General features: G+C 50.9%; 1 protein-coding gene across 1 annotated transcript in view; it reads left to right on the top strand.

Annotated features, from left to right (window-relative positions):
• Positions 1 to 17,061, top strand: part of TFAP2E (transcription factor AP-2 epsilon) — a 17,765-nt gene extending 704 nt beyond the window's left edge. Inside the window, 6 exon segments of the mRNA XM_029948825.1 lie at positions 1 to 105; positions 660 to 711; positions 12,104 to 12,326; positions 13,679 to 13,797; positions 14,331 to 14,472; positions 16,142 to 17,061. The exon segment at positions 1 to 105 is cut by the window's left edge and continues 100 nt beyond it. Coding sequence (XP_029804685.1) covers positions 1 to 105; positions 660 to 711; positions 12,104 to 12,326; positions 13,679 to 13,797; positions 14,331 to 14,472; positions 16,142 to 16,424 — 924 coding nt within the window. The 3' untranslated portion in view covers positions 16,425 to 17,061.
• The last annotated feature ends 2,801 nt before the right edge of the window (positions 17,062 to 19,862 follow it).

Raw genomic sequence — 19,862 nt, 5'->3', positions numbered from 1 at the left:
GTGCCCCGGCTCCTGCAAGGCTTGGCCGACGGCGCGCACGGCCTGGCCGACGCGCCCCTCGGCCTCCCGGGGCTGGCGCCGCCGCCCGGCCTAGAGGACCTGCAGGTGAGGCCCGAACGGTGCGGGATGGGCCAGGACCGGCCGCGGTGATTTAGGACTCTGGAGGGAGGCACGGTGACGAAGGCGGGCGCCCGACTTTTCTCTCAGCTTGCGACCTCTCATTCATGACTCCGAGGTTTAGTCCCACGTCTGGGTCAGATGCTGCCTGGCCATTAAGGCGGCCTGGCACCGACTCAGTGCACGGTGCCGGGATGGCGGCAACCCTCGGTGTAGTAAATGGGCAGGGGTCCGACCACTCCCCTAGCTCTCCACTGGGCTGTGTGGGGCAACCATGTCCCCACTGGGACAGCCTGTGCGTGGAGCGAAGAGAGGCGAAAGAGTTGTCTGTCCAAGGTTCAAAACTCCCTTTTCACACGGCATGGCGAGGTATCTAGGGCTCCAGCCGCAGGGCGGCCCTGATCCTGCAGGTGACCACCCCAAGCGTAAGTGGTGAGCAGAGGGCAGAACAGACAGGACCAGGACCGGGGACTGTGGCGGCTTAAGAAGTGACAGGAGAATAGGTCCACAAGCACCCTTACCACTGCCTCTACTATTTGCAGGCCATGGATGAACCGGGAATGAGCCTTCTGGACCAGTCCGTAATCAAGAAAGGTAAGGGACAGAGTGCATCTGCCCAGGGCAGAACTGGGCGAGGCGGTGCAGGCGCCCCAGCCCCACCCCTTCTCCTCCTGCAGGGACCCATTTCGTTCCCCATCGAGCTTGCCTCCTGTGTGCCGCTGGGTTCAATGGCCAGCGGACCTTCTTACTAGTCCGTTAGAGGGGCAGCAAAGGCTGGGGTTCTGGCCAGAGCCTGGGCAGCTGGGCAGGTTGGTGTGTTGGCCCCAAAGCCTGCGGCCTGGGGTGGGCTGAGCCCGTCTTGCCCACTCTGCTCCTTGGGCCAGCCAAGCCATGCAGAAGAGCTTGGTCTCTTCCTACGGAGGGGAGGGCGCTCTCGTGGATCTGGAGTTAATTTGCAGAACAAGTTAAACTACTTTCCTGTTTCCTAAGAGGTGGGAATAGGGGTGCCATTCCCATGGATTTCATTAAACAATTTCCACACTACAGAACCTTACCATTTCCTAGCCTGGCCAGCTTTCCTTTCCAGCACCGCCTCGGGGTCCATTAGGGGGTGGGAGAAACTCCAGTTTCCCTGGAGAATCTTCTCTTCTTTCGGGAGCTTCTTTCCACGTTTAGGGTTATAGGAGTTGGGGTGTGAATATTAGTCTGAGTGCGGGAAGGCCAGGGCTGCCTGCTCCTGGATGTCCCATGTGAGTTCTGGATCCTGTACGAATCTATATGTTTCTTTTCTAGGCGTCTTTCTGGTATTTCTTGGTGTGTGTCTCTGTTGCTGAGTGTGTGATGTGTGTCTACTAGGTTGGTGTATATTTCTGAGTGTTTGGGGGTCTTTATGTGTGTATCAGTGTTTTTGTTGTGGCCAGGAATTGGTTTGTTTCTTTGTTTGTTTTTGGTCCTGAGGATCTCTAAGCATGTGAGGATCACTCCCTGTGTGTTTGGGGGGAAGGGGGGGTTGGTATCTCTGTACTAGTAAAAGACGGGATTGAGAACTGCCCTCCAGTGGATTTTCCAGCTTGGGGAACCGAGTTCTGGACATGCCAGGAAAAGGTGAGAAAGAGAGAAAAAAAGACACAGAGAGTCAGAGGGGTATAGGCTTTGGGCAGGCTCCTTAGATTTGGGGTGGGTGCCCTGGGAGGAATTCCATGAAGCCTGTAGTGCCTGGGGCTGCTCCTGTGGGATTTGGCTCCAGTTGTTTTTCAAAAGAGGGGAAAAAGAGTTAGGGAGAGAGAGGGAAGCAAATCATGATTGACTCTTGAATACTGAAAACAAACTGAGGACTAAAGCGGGAGGGGGAAAGGGGAAGGAGGTGATGGTCATGGAGGAGGGCACTTGTGGGGAAGGGCACTGGGTGTTATATGGAAACCAACTTGACAATAAACTATTAAAAAAAGAGAGAGTGAATTCAAGCCAGGAATTGTTTGCCCTCCCGTATTCTCAGGGGAGGCTGGGGCTGGGGCTGGGGTGGGGTTGGGGGCTGGACTTCCAGGACCTGGAACTGGGTTACCAGGGGCTGGGAGTTCTTTGGACAGCCTAGAGTGTGTGGGGGGTAAGATGAAGGGATAGGCTTCCTGGAACTTAGGGGAAAGGGGCCTCCAGGTATTGGGCTAAGTCACTTGGAGATAGGAATGTGGAGAGGACGCTGGGAACCGGCTTCCTGGAGTAGGTAGCTGAGGTGGCAGGCAGTGTGTTGGTTTAGTGGATTTTTGGAACCCGTCGTTAGGAAGAGCTCAGTCTGCAGTTGGCAAGAGCGTGCCGCTGGACCTCCAGTTCCCGACTTCTGCCCAGGCTAGGCTCCCCGAACCCCTCGGGGAGGCAGACCCCAGCGTTTGGGGAAGGAGCTTGGGACCCTCTGCTCTGGGGAAGGGTAAAAGGATCAGCTGGGGGCTCTGAGTACTTTAAACCCCAGTCTCCAAGCCAGAGCCAGGTCAGGAAACTGGCTGCAAGGAGCAACTGGAATTGCCCCGAGTTGGTTTCTCTCAAAGGACGTCAGCTGCCCTAAATTGCGGGTCCTAGATGTGCGCCGGAATCCCCAAGGGCGGTTTTAAGACTGCAGTAAGTGCGGCCAGGATCGTCCAGAGGGCTCACCGCTGGGAGGGTGTGGGCGCCGGTGCAGCGCGGGACGTCCCGGCCGCGGGAGCGCACAGCCGCCGCACCGCAGTGCCAGCCTGTCGGTGGGCGAGCGCAGCGAGGTGGAGCGCGGCTGCCTGGGCGCCCCAATCCGGACGACAAGTCACACAACCCGGAGCGCTGCAGCAAAGGGGTGAGAGCCCGGGACCCCTGCGGAGCGGAGGGCTCTGTTCCTTAGCCTCGAGCGTGGCCTTCCTCCCGCGCGCCGCGCCTTTGGAGAGGAGAGACCGTCAATGCCCGCGCTTTCGAGCTTTGCAAACGCCGAGGAGGCAGAGCTGGTCCCGGAGGTCCTGACCTGAGGGGCTGCCGGGGCAGGCGATGGCGCGGAGCCGCTATGGCTAAGCAGACGGCAGGGTTTAGAGCCTTGCGCGGAGCGGGCACTTTTCGCCTGGGCCTTCCGCTGTAGCTGCGGACTCCGGGGGGGTGGGGGAGGCGTGCATTAGCGTCCTTCTACGCCCTCAGGCCCTATGGATGACATCGAGGGCCCCAGTAATATCATAAAGACCTCTGACACCCGCCAAAGGCGGTGGGGGTCCCACCGGCCCGCCTGGGCCCTGGAATTACAGAAAGTCATTCTTGGCTAGCTGAAGCATCCGATTCCTCCAGCTCCTCCCAGCCCTGGAGGGAGCGGCAGCTGTGTCGCGGGCGGTTGAGATCCTGGGTGCGAAACGGAGGCAGCCCCAGCCCTACCCCAGAAGCAGCCTTCCTACCGTAGGGTGTCTCCGGGGGAGGGGGAGGGGTGTCTGGAACCTCTGGAGAGCCCAGACCTTGGTTGTAAAACTGTCTCTACTCTAGGCACTTGTCCTGGAGGGGAGGGGAAGCGAAGCCTCCGCCCCCACCACACACTTCCCCGTCCGCTGCCCCTTGCTGAGCGGTGTAAGTCCGGAGATGGCAGGTGGAGCCGAGGCCGAACCAAGGAGAGGCGAGGAGCCCTCCATTTTCTGCCCACGTTTGTTACCTACAGTTTTGCCATCTGTCCTAGGGGCACAGATAGCAGGCGGGAATGGTGGGGAAGACGGACCTGGATGGGAATATTTTCTAGCCAAGAAAGGTAGTGAGGAGGAATCTATACTGGCCGCTTGGGAGCTCAGAGGAAGAGCACTAAGTGCCTGAGGCTGGGGAGGTTAGGATGAGTCTCTCCAGGTGCATGGGTGTTCGTTGAATGAATAAGTGATGGGTTTTGAAGTCTGAGTGCACTGGGAGAGAGGGTATAGAAAGGATATTTGATATTTCACCGCACTAGGCATAGCATGTGCAAATGCCCTCCACTGTGGAAAATCCAGACAGGTTAAAAAGGTTAAAATCTGCAGGGTTTCTACAGCCATAGCTGGAGGGGAGTGGTTAAAATGAGAATTAAGATAAATACCTCCTCTCCACCAGTTGAGGGTGGGCTCCGTGGTCCAATCTCACTCAGGGTCTCCAGGGCAGGGGCTGAGGTAAATAGCCACCCTGTCCTCTGCTCTCCTGGGCTCTGGGGAAGAAAAGGGAGAGGAAGGGTCTGGATTTCTAAGTGAATCTCCACATGCTCAGGCCTAGGGTGAGGTAAGTGCACCACTCACCTCTGAGGCAAGGTTTAGATAAATAATATATTTTAAAATAAGAGGTACTGTCAAAAATCCATGATAAAACAAAAATCCAGGTTTTGCACAAAGACAGGGTCTGATCTGGCACTTCTACCTGCCTTCCAGGCTTCTGCCCCAGAAAGAAACTGAAAAACCAGTGCCCCTGCAGACAGAGTTTGGATGGCAGCTGAGGGCCACATGGGGCAGGGGAGTGAAGGTTAGCCAGAAGGAAACTTAGCCAGCAGGTCCCTCGAGGGGAGATGAGGAGGCTCTAGTGGGCTGGGAAGAGTGTTGATACCCCTCCTGTCTGCCTTTCTCCAGCTGCATCCGGCCTCCATGGGGACCAGTGTACCCTAAGTGTGGGCTAAGGAGCCACATACATCAGAATCCCTTCGTAGTGCTTATGTAAAATGCAGATTTCCGGGGCGCCTGGGTGGCTCAGTCGGTTAAGCCTCCGACTTCGGCTCAGGTCAGATCTCACGTTTGTGGGTTTGAGCCCGGCGTCAGGCTCTGTGCTGACAGCTAGCTCAGAGCCTGGAGCCTGCTTCCAGTTCTGTGTCTCCTTCTCTCCCTGCCCCTCCCCCTCTCATGCTCTGTCTCTCTCTGTATCAAAAATAAATAAAACATTAAAAAAATTAAAATGCAGATTTCCATGGCACCTGGGGGCTCCTCAGTTAAGTGGTTAAGTGTCCAACTTTGGCTCAGATCGTGATCTCACAGTTTGTGAGTTCAAGCCCTACGTCAGGCTCTGTGCTGACAACTCAGAGCCTGGAGCCTGTTTCAGATTCTATCTCCCTCCCACTCTGCCCCTCCCCCACTTGCGGTCTATCTCTCTCAAAAACAAATAAACATTAAAAAAATTTTAATGCAGATTTCCTGGGTACCACTCCATACCTACTGAGTGAGAATCCTTGGAAATATGGCTCTGAAACTTGCATTTTTTTTAAAAAAACAAATTTGTTGAAGTAAAACTTACATGCCTAAAATTCACCCATTTAAGAGTATAATTTGATGATTTTTTAGTAAATTTATAGACTTGTGTAGCCATTACCACAATCTGCCTTTTTTTAAGTATTCATTTATTTTTTGAGAGAGAAAAAGAGAGAGAGAGAGAGAGAGAGAGAGAGAGACTGTGAGTGGGGGAGGGGCAGAAAGAGGGGGACAGAGAAGATACGAAGTGAGCTCTGTGCTGACAGCAGGAAGCCTGCATGACGAGGGACTTGAACTCAACTAACTTAGCCACCCAGGTGGCCCCGCAATTTGTCTTAAGACATTTCCATCACCCCTCCCCCAAATTCCCTCATTCCCATTTGTAGTTAATTCTTATTCTTACTCCAAGCCTTAGATAACCACTGATCTATGTTCTTTCTATAAATTTGCCTATCCTGGACATTATATCAATGGAATATATAAATATGCAGACAGTGCACCAAGCTTCTTTTACTAAATATCATGTTTTTGAGGTTCATCCGTGTCATAGCAGGTGTGAGTTAGTTGGTTTCTTCCCGCATTGCTGAGCAGTACTCTGCTGCATGGAGGAAACACATTTCTTGTATCCATTCATCAGATGACACTTGGATTGTTTCCACTTTTTGGCTACTATGAATAATGCTGCTGTGATCATTCATATGCATGTCTTTGTGTGGACATATGTTTTCGTCCCTCTTAGGTAAATTCCTAGGAATGAAATTGCTGGGTGTTATGGTAAGTTTGTGTTTCATTTCTTAAGAGACTGGCATGCCATTTTCTAAAGGGGCTCTTTTCTTCTACATTTCCACTAGCAATGTAGGAGGGTTCCAGTTTCTCCACACCTTCACCTACACCTGACTGATTTATAATAGCCATCCTAGTGTGCCTCAGTATAGTTTTAATTTGAATTTCCCTAATGATTAACGATGTCGAGCACTTTTTCATGTGCTTATTGGCCATTCATGTATCATTTTTAGTGATATCTATTCACATATTTTGACCATTTTCCAATTGGGTTGTTTATATTATTATGGAGTTACAAGGCTTCTTTACATATTCTGGATACTCATCCTTGATCAGATATGTGATTTGCAAATATTTTCTTCAAGTTCATGGTTTGTCTTTTAATTTTCCTAAAAGTGTCTCTTTTTTATTTTTAAAAAATGTTTTATGGGAAGACAGGTGGTGGTGATGGTGGAGGGCACTTGAGGGGAAGAGCACTGGGTGTTGTATGGAAAACAATTTGACAATAAAATATTATGGAAAAAATGTTTTATGTATTTTTGAGAGAGAGAAACAGAGTACAAGTTGGAGGTGAGCAAAGAGAGAGAGAGGGAGACACGGAATCCGAAGCAGGATCCAGGCTCTGAGCTGTCAGCACAGCGCCCGACGCAGGGCTTGAAACCATGAACTGTGAGATATAACCTGAGCCAACGTCAGATGCTTACCCGACTGAGCCACCTAGGTGCCCCCCTTTAATAGTGTCTTTTGAGGTGCAAAAGTTTATAATTTTACTGAGTCCACTTTCTTTTATGGATCATGCTTTTAGGGTTGTATCCAGGAACTCGTTTCCTAGCAAAACAAAATTTTCTCCTATGTCTTCTTCTAGACAGAACTGAAATCTTACCCAGCCTTCTGGGGGAATCTGTTGCATAGTCTCCACATTCAGTGGTCAGCCAGTATCTACCACCCGTGGATGGAGTGTGTAGACAAGGTGTGAGTTTTTTCTGACAGGCTGAACAACGAGGAGCTCTTGTGTCTGTAGTAGGAGTGTGCATATGTAAGTGACTTCTGCCTGTGTGACAGGGGTGGGAGTTGGAGGGTGGGGAGGACACCATGAATAGACCACTTCAGCCTCAGAAGTCACTGTGGTGCGGGAGGCAAACTCCAGTGTCCCTGTTTTGCAGTCTGTGCTAGTTCAATTCCTACCTCCATGATGGTCCGTTTCTCATGCAACCCTTCCTAACTATGGGTTCCATCCCTCTTGCCATTAAAAAAATTTTTTTAATGCTTTTTATTTATTTTTGAGAGACAGAGAGAGACAGCATGAGCAGGGGAGGGTCAGAGAGAGAGGGAGACACAGAATCCAAAGCAGGCTCCAGGCTCTGAGCTAACTGTCAGCACGGAGCCCGACGTGGGGCTCGAACCCATGAACTGTGAGATCATGACCTGAGCCGAAGCCGGAAGCCGGACGCTTAACCAACTGAGCCACCCAGGCGCCCCTCTCTTGCCATTTTTGAAGGAAGAGGCTCTGAGGACGGGTGGGGGAAGCAGCAAAGTCTGTCATTCACATACACAAATACACGTCCACCTCTCACGCACCTACACTGGGCAACACCTGTATTTGCATAAACCCGGCATACACTGTATGTTTATATGGGGAGGAGCAAAAGCACTTGCAGATATCCATGTGCTGCCACATTCCTGCAACACCCACGAGGGCAGAAACTATGTCTGTGTACAGCTGGGGATCAGCGCTCCTTCGGTGAGTAAGTGTGCACATGAGCAACCTTGCTCGCTGCTCTGTCCATGACAGGCATCATGGTTTGTGTAGAGTCATTTTTGTGCCACACGTATGCTCACATATGTCCCTGTTTGCACATGCACAAACAGTCCCACATAGCCTCAGTCTCCCTCCCCTCTTATGGGGGCCTGGCCTCAGGGAGCTTTTGGTTGAATAGAAGTTGGGATGGAGGAGGTTGCTGGAGGAGAGAATTATCTGTTCTTCTGGCTACTCCCTCTGGCTAGGGGTCACAGGAGGAAGGATAGTCATTCTGCCCTTCTTTTTATTTTTAATTTATTAATTTGTAGGGGGTTTTAAAGTTAAGCTTGAGGCATAAGTAACCTTATGTGTGCATTTCTCTGAATTTTAACAAATATAAACATATAGTCATGTAACTACCACAGTCCAATATAGAATAGTTCCATTACCCCTAAAAAAGTCCCCTGAAGGCAGAGGGACAGAGATGAAGAGGGAGCCTGTGCACAGGAATGGGAGACACTGGGGTGGGAGGTGGAGATGGCTCCAATTGCCTGTCCAGTGTCCGTGTGTCTGTTGAGTTAGGGCATCTTTGCTCTGCACTCTGGGAGGGGGCTGGGATGAGGGAAAGGTCAACAAGGCAGGATCAGAGCCTTTTCTAATTAAAATGTTGATATTTTGTCACCAGGTATTTTTTACATTAATTCTTATTTTTAAAAAGATTGGATTAAGAAAAAAAGATTGGAGGGGCACCTGGGTGGCTCAGGCAGTTAAGCATCCAACTTTGGCCCAGGTCATGATCTCACAGTTCATGGGTTCGAGACCCGCGTCGGGCGCTGTGCTGACAGCTAGCTCAGACCCTGGAGTCTGCTTCCAATTCTGTGTGTGTCCCTCTCTCTCTGCCCCTCCCCTGCTCATGATCTGTCTCTGTCTCTCAAAAATAAATAAGTGTTAAAAATTTTTTTTAAAGATTGGATTAAACTACTGTTTATGGTGCTTGCTGAGTTTTTGGTGCCCCCTTAAATTTTGCTCTTGCAAATTTGCACTTGCCTCACCCTGGTTGGTCCTGCTCTGGGGACAGGGAACTTGCTTGGGGTAGGGTGTGTCCTGTTCATTCTCCCTACATTCTGCCGCCTCCCCTCCCCAGCCCTTTTCCACCTCTCCCATTCACCTCTTGGCCCCTCTCTAGTGCCTGAAAGGGGACCCCAGGAGGAAGGACAATTTTACCACTCATCACTAACAAAGGGATGAGGCTCTCCCGAAGCCCACCCTCTCCCCCAATCTGGGCAGTGGGCCATCACTCTTTTTCCCATTTCAGGTTTCAAGGGCCCTTGCTTCACTCATTTATCCCACATTCACTGATGCCCACTTACGCCAAGACCCTGCCCTCAAGGCATGCTAGCTGGGAGGGAAGCCTGCTGTGGAAGCAGACGCGAAGGTTCAGTGTGGTCAGGTCAGGGCTGGAGGGAGAGAGGGGGCTCGGGTCATGGAGCCAGGAAGCTTTGCCCTGGAACGGTGGCTGCACTGACACTTGGGAAGGAGGAGACCTGCTGGTGGTGGGGGATGGAGATGGACAGTGAGCTATTCTGTGGGGCTCAAAGAGCTCACACGCTGTGGTCCCCCATCCCAGGTGGCACTTCACTATGTACCATGTGGCCTGTGCTGGGTTTTTTTAATTTTTGGATTGGTCGTTAGGGTTCAAAGATCCAGAGATCCCACATAGAAATCCAGAATCCTGGTTTCATCAGCAAACAAACCAACCCGGAGTTCTGGCACTGTTGGTGTGTCCTGAGGGGTAACCCTCAGCCAAGTAGCGGCTTTCCATAGGGGGGCCCAGTCCCCCACACCTTGCTTACTTGTTACCTGTTGTGTTCCCCACTTTGAAGTCTAGAGCTGTGCTGTGTGGGAGCCACTAGGCACACGTGGTTATCGGGCACCTGAAATGTGGCTAGTCCAAATTAAGATGGTCTATAAATGCAAAGCATGCACTGAATTTTGAAGACTAAGTACAAGGAAAGAAGGTAAAGTGGCTCATTAATAATCTTTTAAATAGTGATTACATGTTTCCGTGAGAGTATTTTTGACACAAGGGGGAAAATAAAATATATTAAAATTAATCTCACATGTTTTTTAACTTAAAAATTTTTTTTTAATTTATTCATTTTTTAGAGACAGAGAGTGTGAGCAGGGGAGGGGCAGAGAGAGAGGGGGAGACACAGAATCCAAAGCAGGCTCCAGGCTCTGAGCTGTCAGCACAGAGCTCAACATGGGACTCGGAATCCATGAACCGTGAGATCATGACCTGAGCCTAAGTCAGAAGCCTAACTGCCTGAGCCACCCAGGCACCCCTTTTTTCACTCTTTTTAAGTGGGTACTAGAAAACTTGAATTTATATATGTGTCTCACAGTATATTTCTGCTGATCATTGTGGATCAAGAGCCTAGCGGACAAGTGCAGAACCAGGCAAGAGGGGCAGGCAGCGGCCAGAATACAAAGTGGGCGAAGGAGGGCATTATATGGAAGGCACTATGATGGCTAAGGATGTGAACTTTGGAGTCCGTGATCAGAGTTCAAGACCCATTTCTGCTCCCTACTTGCTGTAGCATCCATCCGACCCTCCCTGAACTTTTAGTTTCTTCAGTTTGGCATGGGGATGGATAAGACCTGTTCATGTAAAGCATTTGGTATACAGTTGGCACTCACCAAAGGATAGATGACATCATTCTGCCCAGCTATGACGCTGGGATTTGATTCACAGGGAAGTGATGGGCACCGATGGGTTCTAGTCTGTAGATTGATGTGTTTCAGAAAGATCCCTCTGAAGCAGGGGAGGGAGACCAGAACAGAGCTGTACCGAATTTCGGGCAGGAAGTGAGTGAGTGTCTGTGCACCTGTGGAGAAGTGACTGCATCCAGGGCCCAGTAGGAAAAATGAGAGCCTTAGGACATAGTGATGGACAGAGGGAGGTGGGAGAGGGCAGTGTGGAGGGCGACATTGGGGCTTCCAGCTGGGGGACCTGGTGGAGGGTGGGAATGCACATCCAGAGACGGAAAAGCTAGAGGGGCTCTGCCAGGCTGGGAACTGGTCAGCCTTCCTTATCTCTGCATTCCCTGGCACCCGGGGTTCAGCAAATAGTTGCTGAATGGCTGAGGGGTAAGAGTGCTTGCTGCCTTTGAGACCACAGTCCAGGGCTTGCTACTAGTTAGTCTAGCAGCTGTGTGATCCCAGGCATACTGCTTCACCTATCTGGGCTTCAGTCTCCCCATCTATAAAATGGGAATAGTAAACATAGCCCCCCTCATGGATTATTCTGAGGCTTCAGTGAAGCTATTCAAGTAAGCACAAAGCATAATGAGTGCTCAATTAACTGTTGGCCTCAGGCTTCCCACTAATCCTCACCCCCCATACCCACACACAAGGACGACCTTCTCTTCCAAGGTTCTCACTTCCTTGGAGGAAGAGAAGCCCAAATGGAACCATGTACTTCGATTATTCTCCCTTCCCCTTGAGGCCAAGCAGGAGGATGGAGGTTAGACCACTGGAAGAGCTTTCTTTCTGAGCCAAGAGTATCTAAGTGGGTTTGAGAAAAGAGATCCTTCCTTGCCCTACATAGCTTAGTAGATAGTTTTTGGGAAAAGGGCTGTGGAGTGTATCTCTTTATTCCCATATCCTTGAGCATCCCATAGTGACTTGTCAGGGAGGGGTCAGTGTCAGAGGCCATTAGAGCCTATAACCTTCCTGCCCTCAGCAGGTGGGACTCCAGAGTCTCTAGACCTTCACTGATCCGGGTGTGGAATGTGGAGATCACAAGAAGACAGGAAAAGTGGGGACTCCTTGCATTTGTGCAGACCTAGCTGGGTCCTGCTGCAGTGACTCGGGGATCCTGCTCTGTATTTCCAACCTTCTCTTTGGTTGCACCTGCCCAGACTCCAGGACTCTGCAGAAGCTTTCTGAGTTTTAACAAGGAGCCAGCCTCGCTCACCAAAGGGAATGCAGGTGCAGGAGCCATACAGCTCCAGGTTCCATTTTCACCACCCATTAGCTGAGTGGACTCGAGTGAGTCTGTTAACCTCAATGTGCCTCAGTCTCTTCTTTGGGAAGCAGGGACAGTAGGAGAGCTCTCAAGCGCTGGGATGCTTAGATGCGGCTGTGTGCCCCTGCGTGTGGCACAGTGCCCAGCACAGGTCAGTGCTCCCTCGATGCTCCCTCCACACAGCTGGCTAGTGCCTGTATCCTGTGGTCCCTGGCTCAGTGTTGTCTCTCTCTCCCTTGCTCTTGCTTTGTTCTGCAGTCCCCATCCCCTCCAAAGCCAGCAGCCTCTCAGCCCTCTCATTGGCTAAAGACAGCCTGGTTGGTGGCATCACAAACCCCAGTGAGGTCTTCTGCTCCGTGCCAGGCCGGCTCTCACTGCTCAGCTCAACGTCCAAGTACAAGGTGACGGTGGGGGAGGTCCAGCGGCGACTCTCACCTCCCGAGTGCCTCAATGCCTCCCTTCTGGGCGGTGTCCTTCGCAGGTAGGATGGCCAGCCCACAGTTCCCTGCCCAAATCCGTGGCCATTTGAGACTTTCTTAGGGGAGCAGAGAGGGGCCAGCCTCACCCCAGGCCACAGCCTCATCTCCATCTATGCCTCCTTGGGGAACTGTGCATGTTCTGGGGGGAAGTCCTGGGTCTTCATCAGCTCTTACAGGTCTGTGGGCTTGGGGGTGGGTATGGAGAAAGAAGCCTGGTCACAGAGAAGGGATGAAGAGCTTACCTTTGTTGGGCAGAATGGACAAGGCCTGATCTAGGGAAGAGAAAGTGCCATCTTCATCCCCTGCCCCAAGAGAGGGACCCCCAGACCCAAGGCCCATTTCCTTTGGAGCACAGACCTCTCTGGTGTGTTTGTGTTTTGAAGTCCATGGTCTGTCTTCAGAGTTGGGTGTCTGTCCCTCTCTGTGCACGTCCTTGTGCCTGTGTAGTATTTGTGCTTCAGGGCTGGGAGTTTTGATGTGACTGAGGACAGTGTGGGCGTGTGTGTGTGTGTGTGTGTAGTACGGGGGACAGCCAGAAGTGTATGTTTCCATGAGTGTGGGTTTCCTGTGTTACGTCTAGTGGGGTGTGTTGGCTGGAGTGTGTCCTGCTCTGTGTGTGACTGCATGGGCTCCTGGAGGTAGACGCATGTGTGGTTATAGGTCTGTAGCTCTGTGTGGAGGCTGCATTTGTACAGATGTGAGGGCATCTCTATTCCTGGTGTCTTTGAGCACCCCAGAGGGGCTTGTATGAGTCCATGACTGTCGGTACATATGTCCCTGGGACCCTGGTTTTGTGTGAACATGTGTTTCTGTGTCCTTGAGTGTCTGAGTCTGCGTGTGCCTGCACATGCCTGACTCTGGGTATGTGTGTGTGTCCTTATTGCCCTAGGTGTGTGTTCCTCTGTGTGCATGTTCATATATGTGTCCCTGGGTGACTGTGTGTGTACCACATGTGTCTCTCTGTGTGCATGTTCTGGCATGTTCTGCACATAGGTCTGTGTGTCCCTGGGTATCTGTGTATGGCTCAGCTGGTATGCTACAATGGGGAAAAAGGACCCCAAGATTCTGGCCTACCCTTCCCCACCCCAGGTTGTCCCTGCTGCTGAGAGGATTAGAGGGAAATGAATGGTTCTTGGAGCTGGGTGCTAGGTCCCCACCCCCACCTTGGCTGCAAAGCCAGTGAGGCCAGGAAGCTATTGACTGGGAACAGGTTGAAACAGGACCCTGAGCCGGGCCAGACCCAGGCCTTGGCACAGGCTGGTGGAGGCAGTAAGGCCCTGTTGGGGTTACTTAGCCATACACTTCTTTCTTGTCTTCATTGTTTATGTCTGTCTCTCTCTCGGTGCATGTCCAGGGCCAAGTCCAAGAATGGGGGCCGCTGCCTGCGGGAACGGCTAGAGAAGATTGGCCTCAATTTGCCAGCTGGCCGTCGCAAGGCCGCCAACGTAACACTTCTGACTTCACTCGTGGAGGGTGAGTGAGGCCTGAGGGCAGGTGTGAGTGTGAGCATGAGGGGAACTGTGTCACCCAGTGTGACGGTGTGTGACTGTCCCTGACACAAGAGAGTGGGTCGTATGTAAGTAAGCAGTGTGTGTGATACATGTGTATGGTCTTTATGTGCATGGGCATGCATACACATGCAGGTGCAAAGAGGTTATGAGGGATGGGGGGGCGTGGCCAGTGTTTGGAGGTGGTAAAGGGATGACTGGGTAAGAGTCCCTTTCCTGGAGTTTGAGAACTCAGTCATTTTGAGCCCAGGCTCTGGGATACATGGTGGCCTCAGCTGCCACCCCTGAGCTCAGAGCCCATCCCCTGTGGCCCCAAGGAAGGGCAATGGGATGAGGTCTGGGGCTGCTCCTGGAGGGAAACCATAGGAAGGTATCTATAGAAGTGGCATGGGGCGGAATGGCCCCTGGCCAGGGATCTGAGGTTCAAGGCTGTGCTCCAGGCTTAAAGGTACACCTGGCTGTAGTGACAGCTCATCACTCTGCCTCTCCTCCCCCCAGGAGAGGCCGTGCATCTGGCCCGAGACTTTGGCTATGTCTGTGAGACTGAGTTCCCAGCCAAAGCAGCTGCCGAGTACCTGTGCCGACAGCACGCTGACCCTGGGGAACTGCACAGCCGCAAGAGCATGCTGCTGGCCGCCAAGTGAGTGAGGGTGCCACGCATGGGTGCTTTGGGGCACCGTGCACAGGCTATCATGGGCGCCATGCACAGACACATGTAGGTGCAATGCAGACACAAACACCAAGCATGGGTACAATGGACACCACTCACGTGCACACGTGATGTGCAAGTGGCACCACAGGGCTACACATGGACACATGAACATATCTGGGTTCCATGCATCAGCAAAAATGGTGTCACAGACAGGCTTACGTAGGCCCATGTGTGGGTCCCACACCTCCATACACTGCCCCATGGCATCACCGGCCCCAGTCCCAACATGGTAGTCTTGCTTCCCCTGCCTGATCCTTGTGCATAGGCCCGTTTGCTCCAGTGATTTCCATCAGGGCACCAACACACACCCAGCTGCAAGTTGACCCTCCCTTGTCCTTGCTTCGCACTTTGCCCCTCTGCAAGTCCCCTCACTCAACCCTGGTCTCCTAGTGTCACTCCTAGACCTTCATCCCAGTGCCCCACCATTCCCTCAGCCTTCCTGCACTGCCCCTTTGCCCAAGAACCTTCAATGGCCCCCCAGCTACTGCCCTGATTTTCAAACTAGGTTCTATGCTATGCCTTAGAGTCTGTTTAATGAACTGGTATTCCATTCAGATTTAATTTTTTAAAGGGTCCCATTGCAAGAAGAGACAGAAAGAGAGAGGGAATGAGGGTTAAGTCCGGGCTCCATTGAGGACCCTACAATCTGGCCAGCACAAACCCTACCCACCGCAACTGACTTTCTCACTCTCTCTGCCCTCACACCTCCTGCTTAAAACAACATCCAGTCCCCCACCTAACATAGTCCTAAATACAGTCAGATCTTACCTCCACCTTTCTTTGGGGCTTCCTACACAGAAATGGAGTCACAGACTCAAGGGACTGCTATGTCTCCTGGGACCTTGGAGTTGATACCTTAGCTGGAGAAACATATCCAGGGCAGGGCCTCCCCTCAATCATTAACTCTTCCTGTGGCCCATTCATGTGTAAAATGCTGACCCAGTTCCATGGTGATGCAAAGGTGAGACAGGAGTTATGTTCTCCTGCCTGGCCACATGCAGGATGCAAAGAAATGAATAGTGGCCACAAACTGGAGCTAGAGTCAAGTCCCAGCTTAGTCACTTGGGCAGGTCACCAAACCTATCTGAAACCAGTTTTCTTATGTGATGAGGATGATAATAACAGTATGTATTTGTTGTGAGGATTAAGTGAGATGATGCATACAGTGTTCTTGGCATAGCATCTAGGCCTCAATTCATGTTCACTGCTATTATTTTAGTTCTTTGGCAGACTCTGGATTGTTCCCTACTTATTTCAAAGACAAACTTCTGTGAAGCACTGGGTGTTTGGGATGGGAGTCGGGGAGGGGATCAAGGAAAGCTTCCTGGATAAGGTGCTAGAGCTGGACTGTGAATGTGAGCAGGACATTCACAGGAAGAGGTTGTAGGGTCTTGGCACATGCCATTTACTAGCCGTGTGATATTGGGCAAGTCAGTTAATGTCTCTGAACTCATTTCCTTTCCAGTAAAATGGGTATGACCATCATTTACAGACTACTGACAGAGTCAGCAATCATGAAAATTGCCCTGCACACACTAGGTCCTCCTCTAGGCTCAGATATTTGTCCTCTAACCTCCACCCCCTCTTCCTCCACCAGGCAGATCTGCAAGGAGTTTGCAGATTTGATGGCTCAGGACCGCTCCCCGCTGGGCAACAGCCACCCAGCACTCATCCTGGAGCCCGGAGTACAGAGTTGCCTGACACACTTCAGCCTTATCACCCATGGCTTTGGTGGGCCCGCCATCTGTGCTGCCCTTACTGCCTTCCAGAACTACTTGCTGGAGTCACTCAAGGGGCTGGACAAGATGTTTCTAAGTGGTGTGGGCAGTGGGCATGGTGACACCAAGGCTTCAGAGAAGGATGCCAAGCACCGGAAATAACTGCTTCTTTCACTGCCTCATCCCGAAGGGTTTCCCAAGGCCTGAAATGAGGCCTTCGTTCCTGGAGGTGGGTCTGAAAGGATTAACAGGTGGAGTTCGAGTCAGGCCAGAAAGTGAACCTTCATCCAGAGACCAGGAGTGAGAGGTTGGAGAAGGGGAGGTGGCCTCTCTGTGGTGGTTTGTTGATAAGTTAAGGGCCCGGATGTCTGCCGCATGGGTGCAATTTTCTGACCCTTGATTTCTGAGAAGTTCTTGGACAGGAAATTGGCAAGGAGAAGCCTGGTCTTGGGGCTGAGCCCTGGGCCTCAGAGTGCCTGGGCAACGGTGGATTCTCTTAGGAGCCAAAATCTTGCTTTTTTTTACTGATGGCAGGAGGGAAATTGTTAAGAAGCCAGAGGTGCTAAGGAGTTGGTGCCCCTCATCCCAGAATCTCCTACCCCCAGAAAAGGGGTGCTGCCAGGAGTCCCCCAAGGTTCCTTGGAACCTTCCCACTCTTGGAAAGAAGTGGGCAGGAGGAACCCCCAAGGAGCAAAGATAGAGCACAAATTACAGAACTTGAATCCAGGCTGCACTTCACAGCCCTGTTGCTGTCTGTCCTATTTATTTATGTATGTTGTAATTAAATTTGAAAGTTTAAGAATGTTGAGTGCAACTTATTTATCCCAATGAGTGGAGGACTCAGTTCACTGTTTTCTGCTTACTCACCAAGATGTCCAGCAGGACCAGGATGGAGAGGGTGTTTTTGCTCGCAAAGGGCTGTGGGTGGGCTGGGAGGGAAGAAAGATTGTATCAGGGACCCTGAGGTTGTCACAGAGATTTTGTATTTGCTGTGGTTTCTCTTGACCCCGCAGTCCATGTACCTCTTTGACTCTCTAATTGCTTTCTCATTCTTAATAAAACCTTTTCATTGGGTATAAAACCTCCCTGTCCTTCTTCAGCCCAGGCCTGGATTTGCTTCTCAAGAGGGCAAGGGGCCTTTAAGGGGGAATCATCAGAAGGGGCTGTGGGCACCTCTGTGTGAAGGGGTGCAGAGTGGGTCTGTTTGCTTTGTCAGTGTCTGTTGTTTCTGTGTGTGTGTGAAGTGAATCACAGGTCTGTACGTGTACTTCTATGACTGGGTGGCCTGTGTGTAAATGTGTCAGTCTGGCTGTTAGGCCTGTGTGATATGTTACTGCGACCACTGGTGGTGGGTCTGTATGTGTCAGCATGAATGCTGGTGACTATGCGCGCGCGCGCGCGCGCGCGTGTGTGTGTGTGTGTGTGTGTGTGTGTGGCTAATTCGGCTCTATCTTGAGGATTTCATCCACTAGGCATCTTTTCTTTCCTGCATCCATCAGTCTTTACACAATCATCTACTACATCACTCCCCAAAGCACTCACATTCTAGATCTCTTGCCTTACAGAACATAAATCTTTCCCCCATTTATTCCCCTTGCAGTTAAAGTTTTTGAAAGATCACTACCTCTACCTCCACTTCCTCCCCACAATTCACTCTTCAACCCACTTCAATCTGGCTTGTACCCCCACCAGTCTCTCGAAATCCACTCAGCAGGGTCATCAATAGCCACAATGTCGAATCCAAAGGCCTTTTTCTCTGGACTTAGCAGTACTTGATACAGCTAACCACTTTCTCTTTTTTGAAACACTCTTCTCTGTGGCTTCCAACTTCCGGTTTTCTCTGACCTTCATGGTTCCAACTCGGGCTCCCTCTCTACTTGACCTCTGTTGGCCTTCCCAGGGGACTTCTGCCTGAACTTCAGGCTTGCATGTATATCAGGATGTCTGTCTAATGTCTCTACTGGATTGTCTAATAGGCATCTCAAATTATGTCCAAAGTGGAGCATGTGACTCAGGTTCTCAAATCTTGACCTCTTCCACACTTTCCCTCTCAGTAACCACTCCCCACTCGGCTGATCAAGCTGGAAACAAAGGAGTCCTATTTCTTTCCCTACACCCAATCCATCGGAAGGTCCATCCTCCTCTCTCTCTTCTGCCACTACCCTCATCCTCAGGACTACTGAAGTAATCTTTCAACTGGACTATTTTTACTGGTACACCTGCATACTAAGCCCTGCAATGACCTGGGTTTAGTCTGCCTCCAACATTATCTTAAACTATTCTCTTCATCATTCCCTTTGCTCTAGCCACACTAGTTTCCTTTTTGCTCCTGCAATCACCTCTTAGTTTTGTGCCCAGGGTCATCGCATTCACTGTTCTTTTTGCCTGGAAAACTCTTCCCCCAGTTCTTTGCAGGTGTGTGGTCAGAGAAAGATGCTGAGTGTTTGGCAGAGGTGAATGGAACATAAAGTCTAGGCAGCATCTCCTAGAGAAAGGGCCACAGATGTGATTTCTTTTCCCAAGAAGGTTCACTGCTTCATCCCACCCATATGAAAGGAGGAATGGAGGAAAGGCTGGAAGTATGTATCCTCTGCTTTAACCAAAGCCCTGGGCCTGGCAAGAGATACTTAACTACTAAAGCTGCTTGAGACTACAGGAAGTTAAGGGGATTAAATGAGATAACAGACATTTGGCACTTAAACAATGCTCAGCACATGGTAATAAACCAATAAAAGGATGTAAATATCTCTGAAGTGAACATGGAGGGAACCAGTTTATCATGAACTGTTCAGTGCTGGACAACTTTCCCTCAGTTAACCATGTAGTCCTCACCAAGTCCTATTTTAGAGATAAGAAAATTCTAGCTCAGAGCAACTTGACAAGGTCACACAGCAAGTAAGAGAGGCTCATACAGGTCTGTCTCCTCCACCCCTGCACTCCCAAGGCTCCACAAGCCCTCTGCAGAGGTGTTCTCAGGTCTGAGTAGAGCAAAAGTAGGTTCTCCAGCCCTTTGGGCCCTAAGGCTCTTGTCCTTGGTCAAGATGGTAACAGTGCAGAGGCAGGAGTATAGTGTGGAGAACATAAGTGGCATAAGAACCTTCTAATGAGGTCTCAGTATTTGATTCTTCCCAGTTAAATTTTGTTTGTTGTTTATTCCACAGCAAAACAAATTGTGTTTTAGCCCCTGACAAACTGGGTTTACCCCTAAGGAAAAGTAGATGATGATTAAAGAAAAAGTATATACCTGATGAGTGGATCAAGAAGACGTGGTATATATACACAATGGAGTACTACATGGCAATGAGGAAGAATGAAATATGGCCATTTGTAGCAAAGTGGATGGACCTCGAGGGTGTCATGCTAAGTGAAATAAGTCAGGCAGAGAAGGACAGATACCATATGTTTGCACTCATAGGTCTAACAGGACAAACCTAACAGAGGACCATGGGGAGGGGAAGGGGGAAAGAGAGCTGGGGAGAGTGAGGGACACAAACCATGAGAAACTATTGAATACTGAAAATGAACTGAGGGCTGAAGGGGGAGGGGGGGGCAGGGAAGGGGGTGATGGTCATGGTGCGAGGCACTTGTGGGGAGAAGCAC

Source organism: Suricata suricatta, chromosome 8 (genome assembly GCF_006229205.1).
Source record: "Suricata suricatta isolate VVHF042 chromosome 8, meerkat_22Aug2017_6uvM2_HiC, whole genome shotgun sequence".
In the NCBI taxonomy this organism is placed as follows: Eukaryota; Metazoa; Chordata; class Mammalia; order Carnivora; family Herpestidae; genus Suricata; species Suricata suricatta.
The sequence above is the reverse complement of the archived record's forward strand: the minus strand, read 5'-3'. Positions and strand labels throughout refer to the sequence as shown.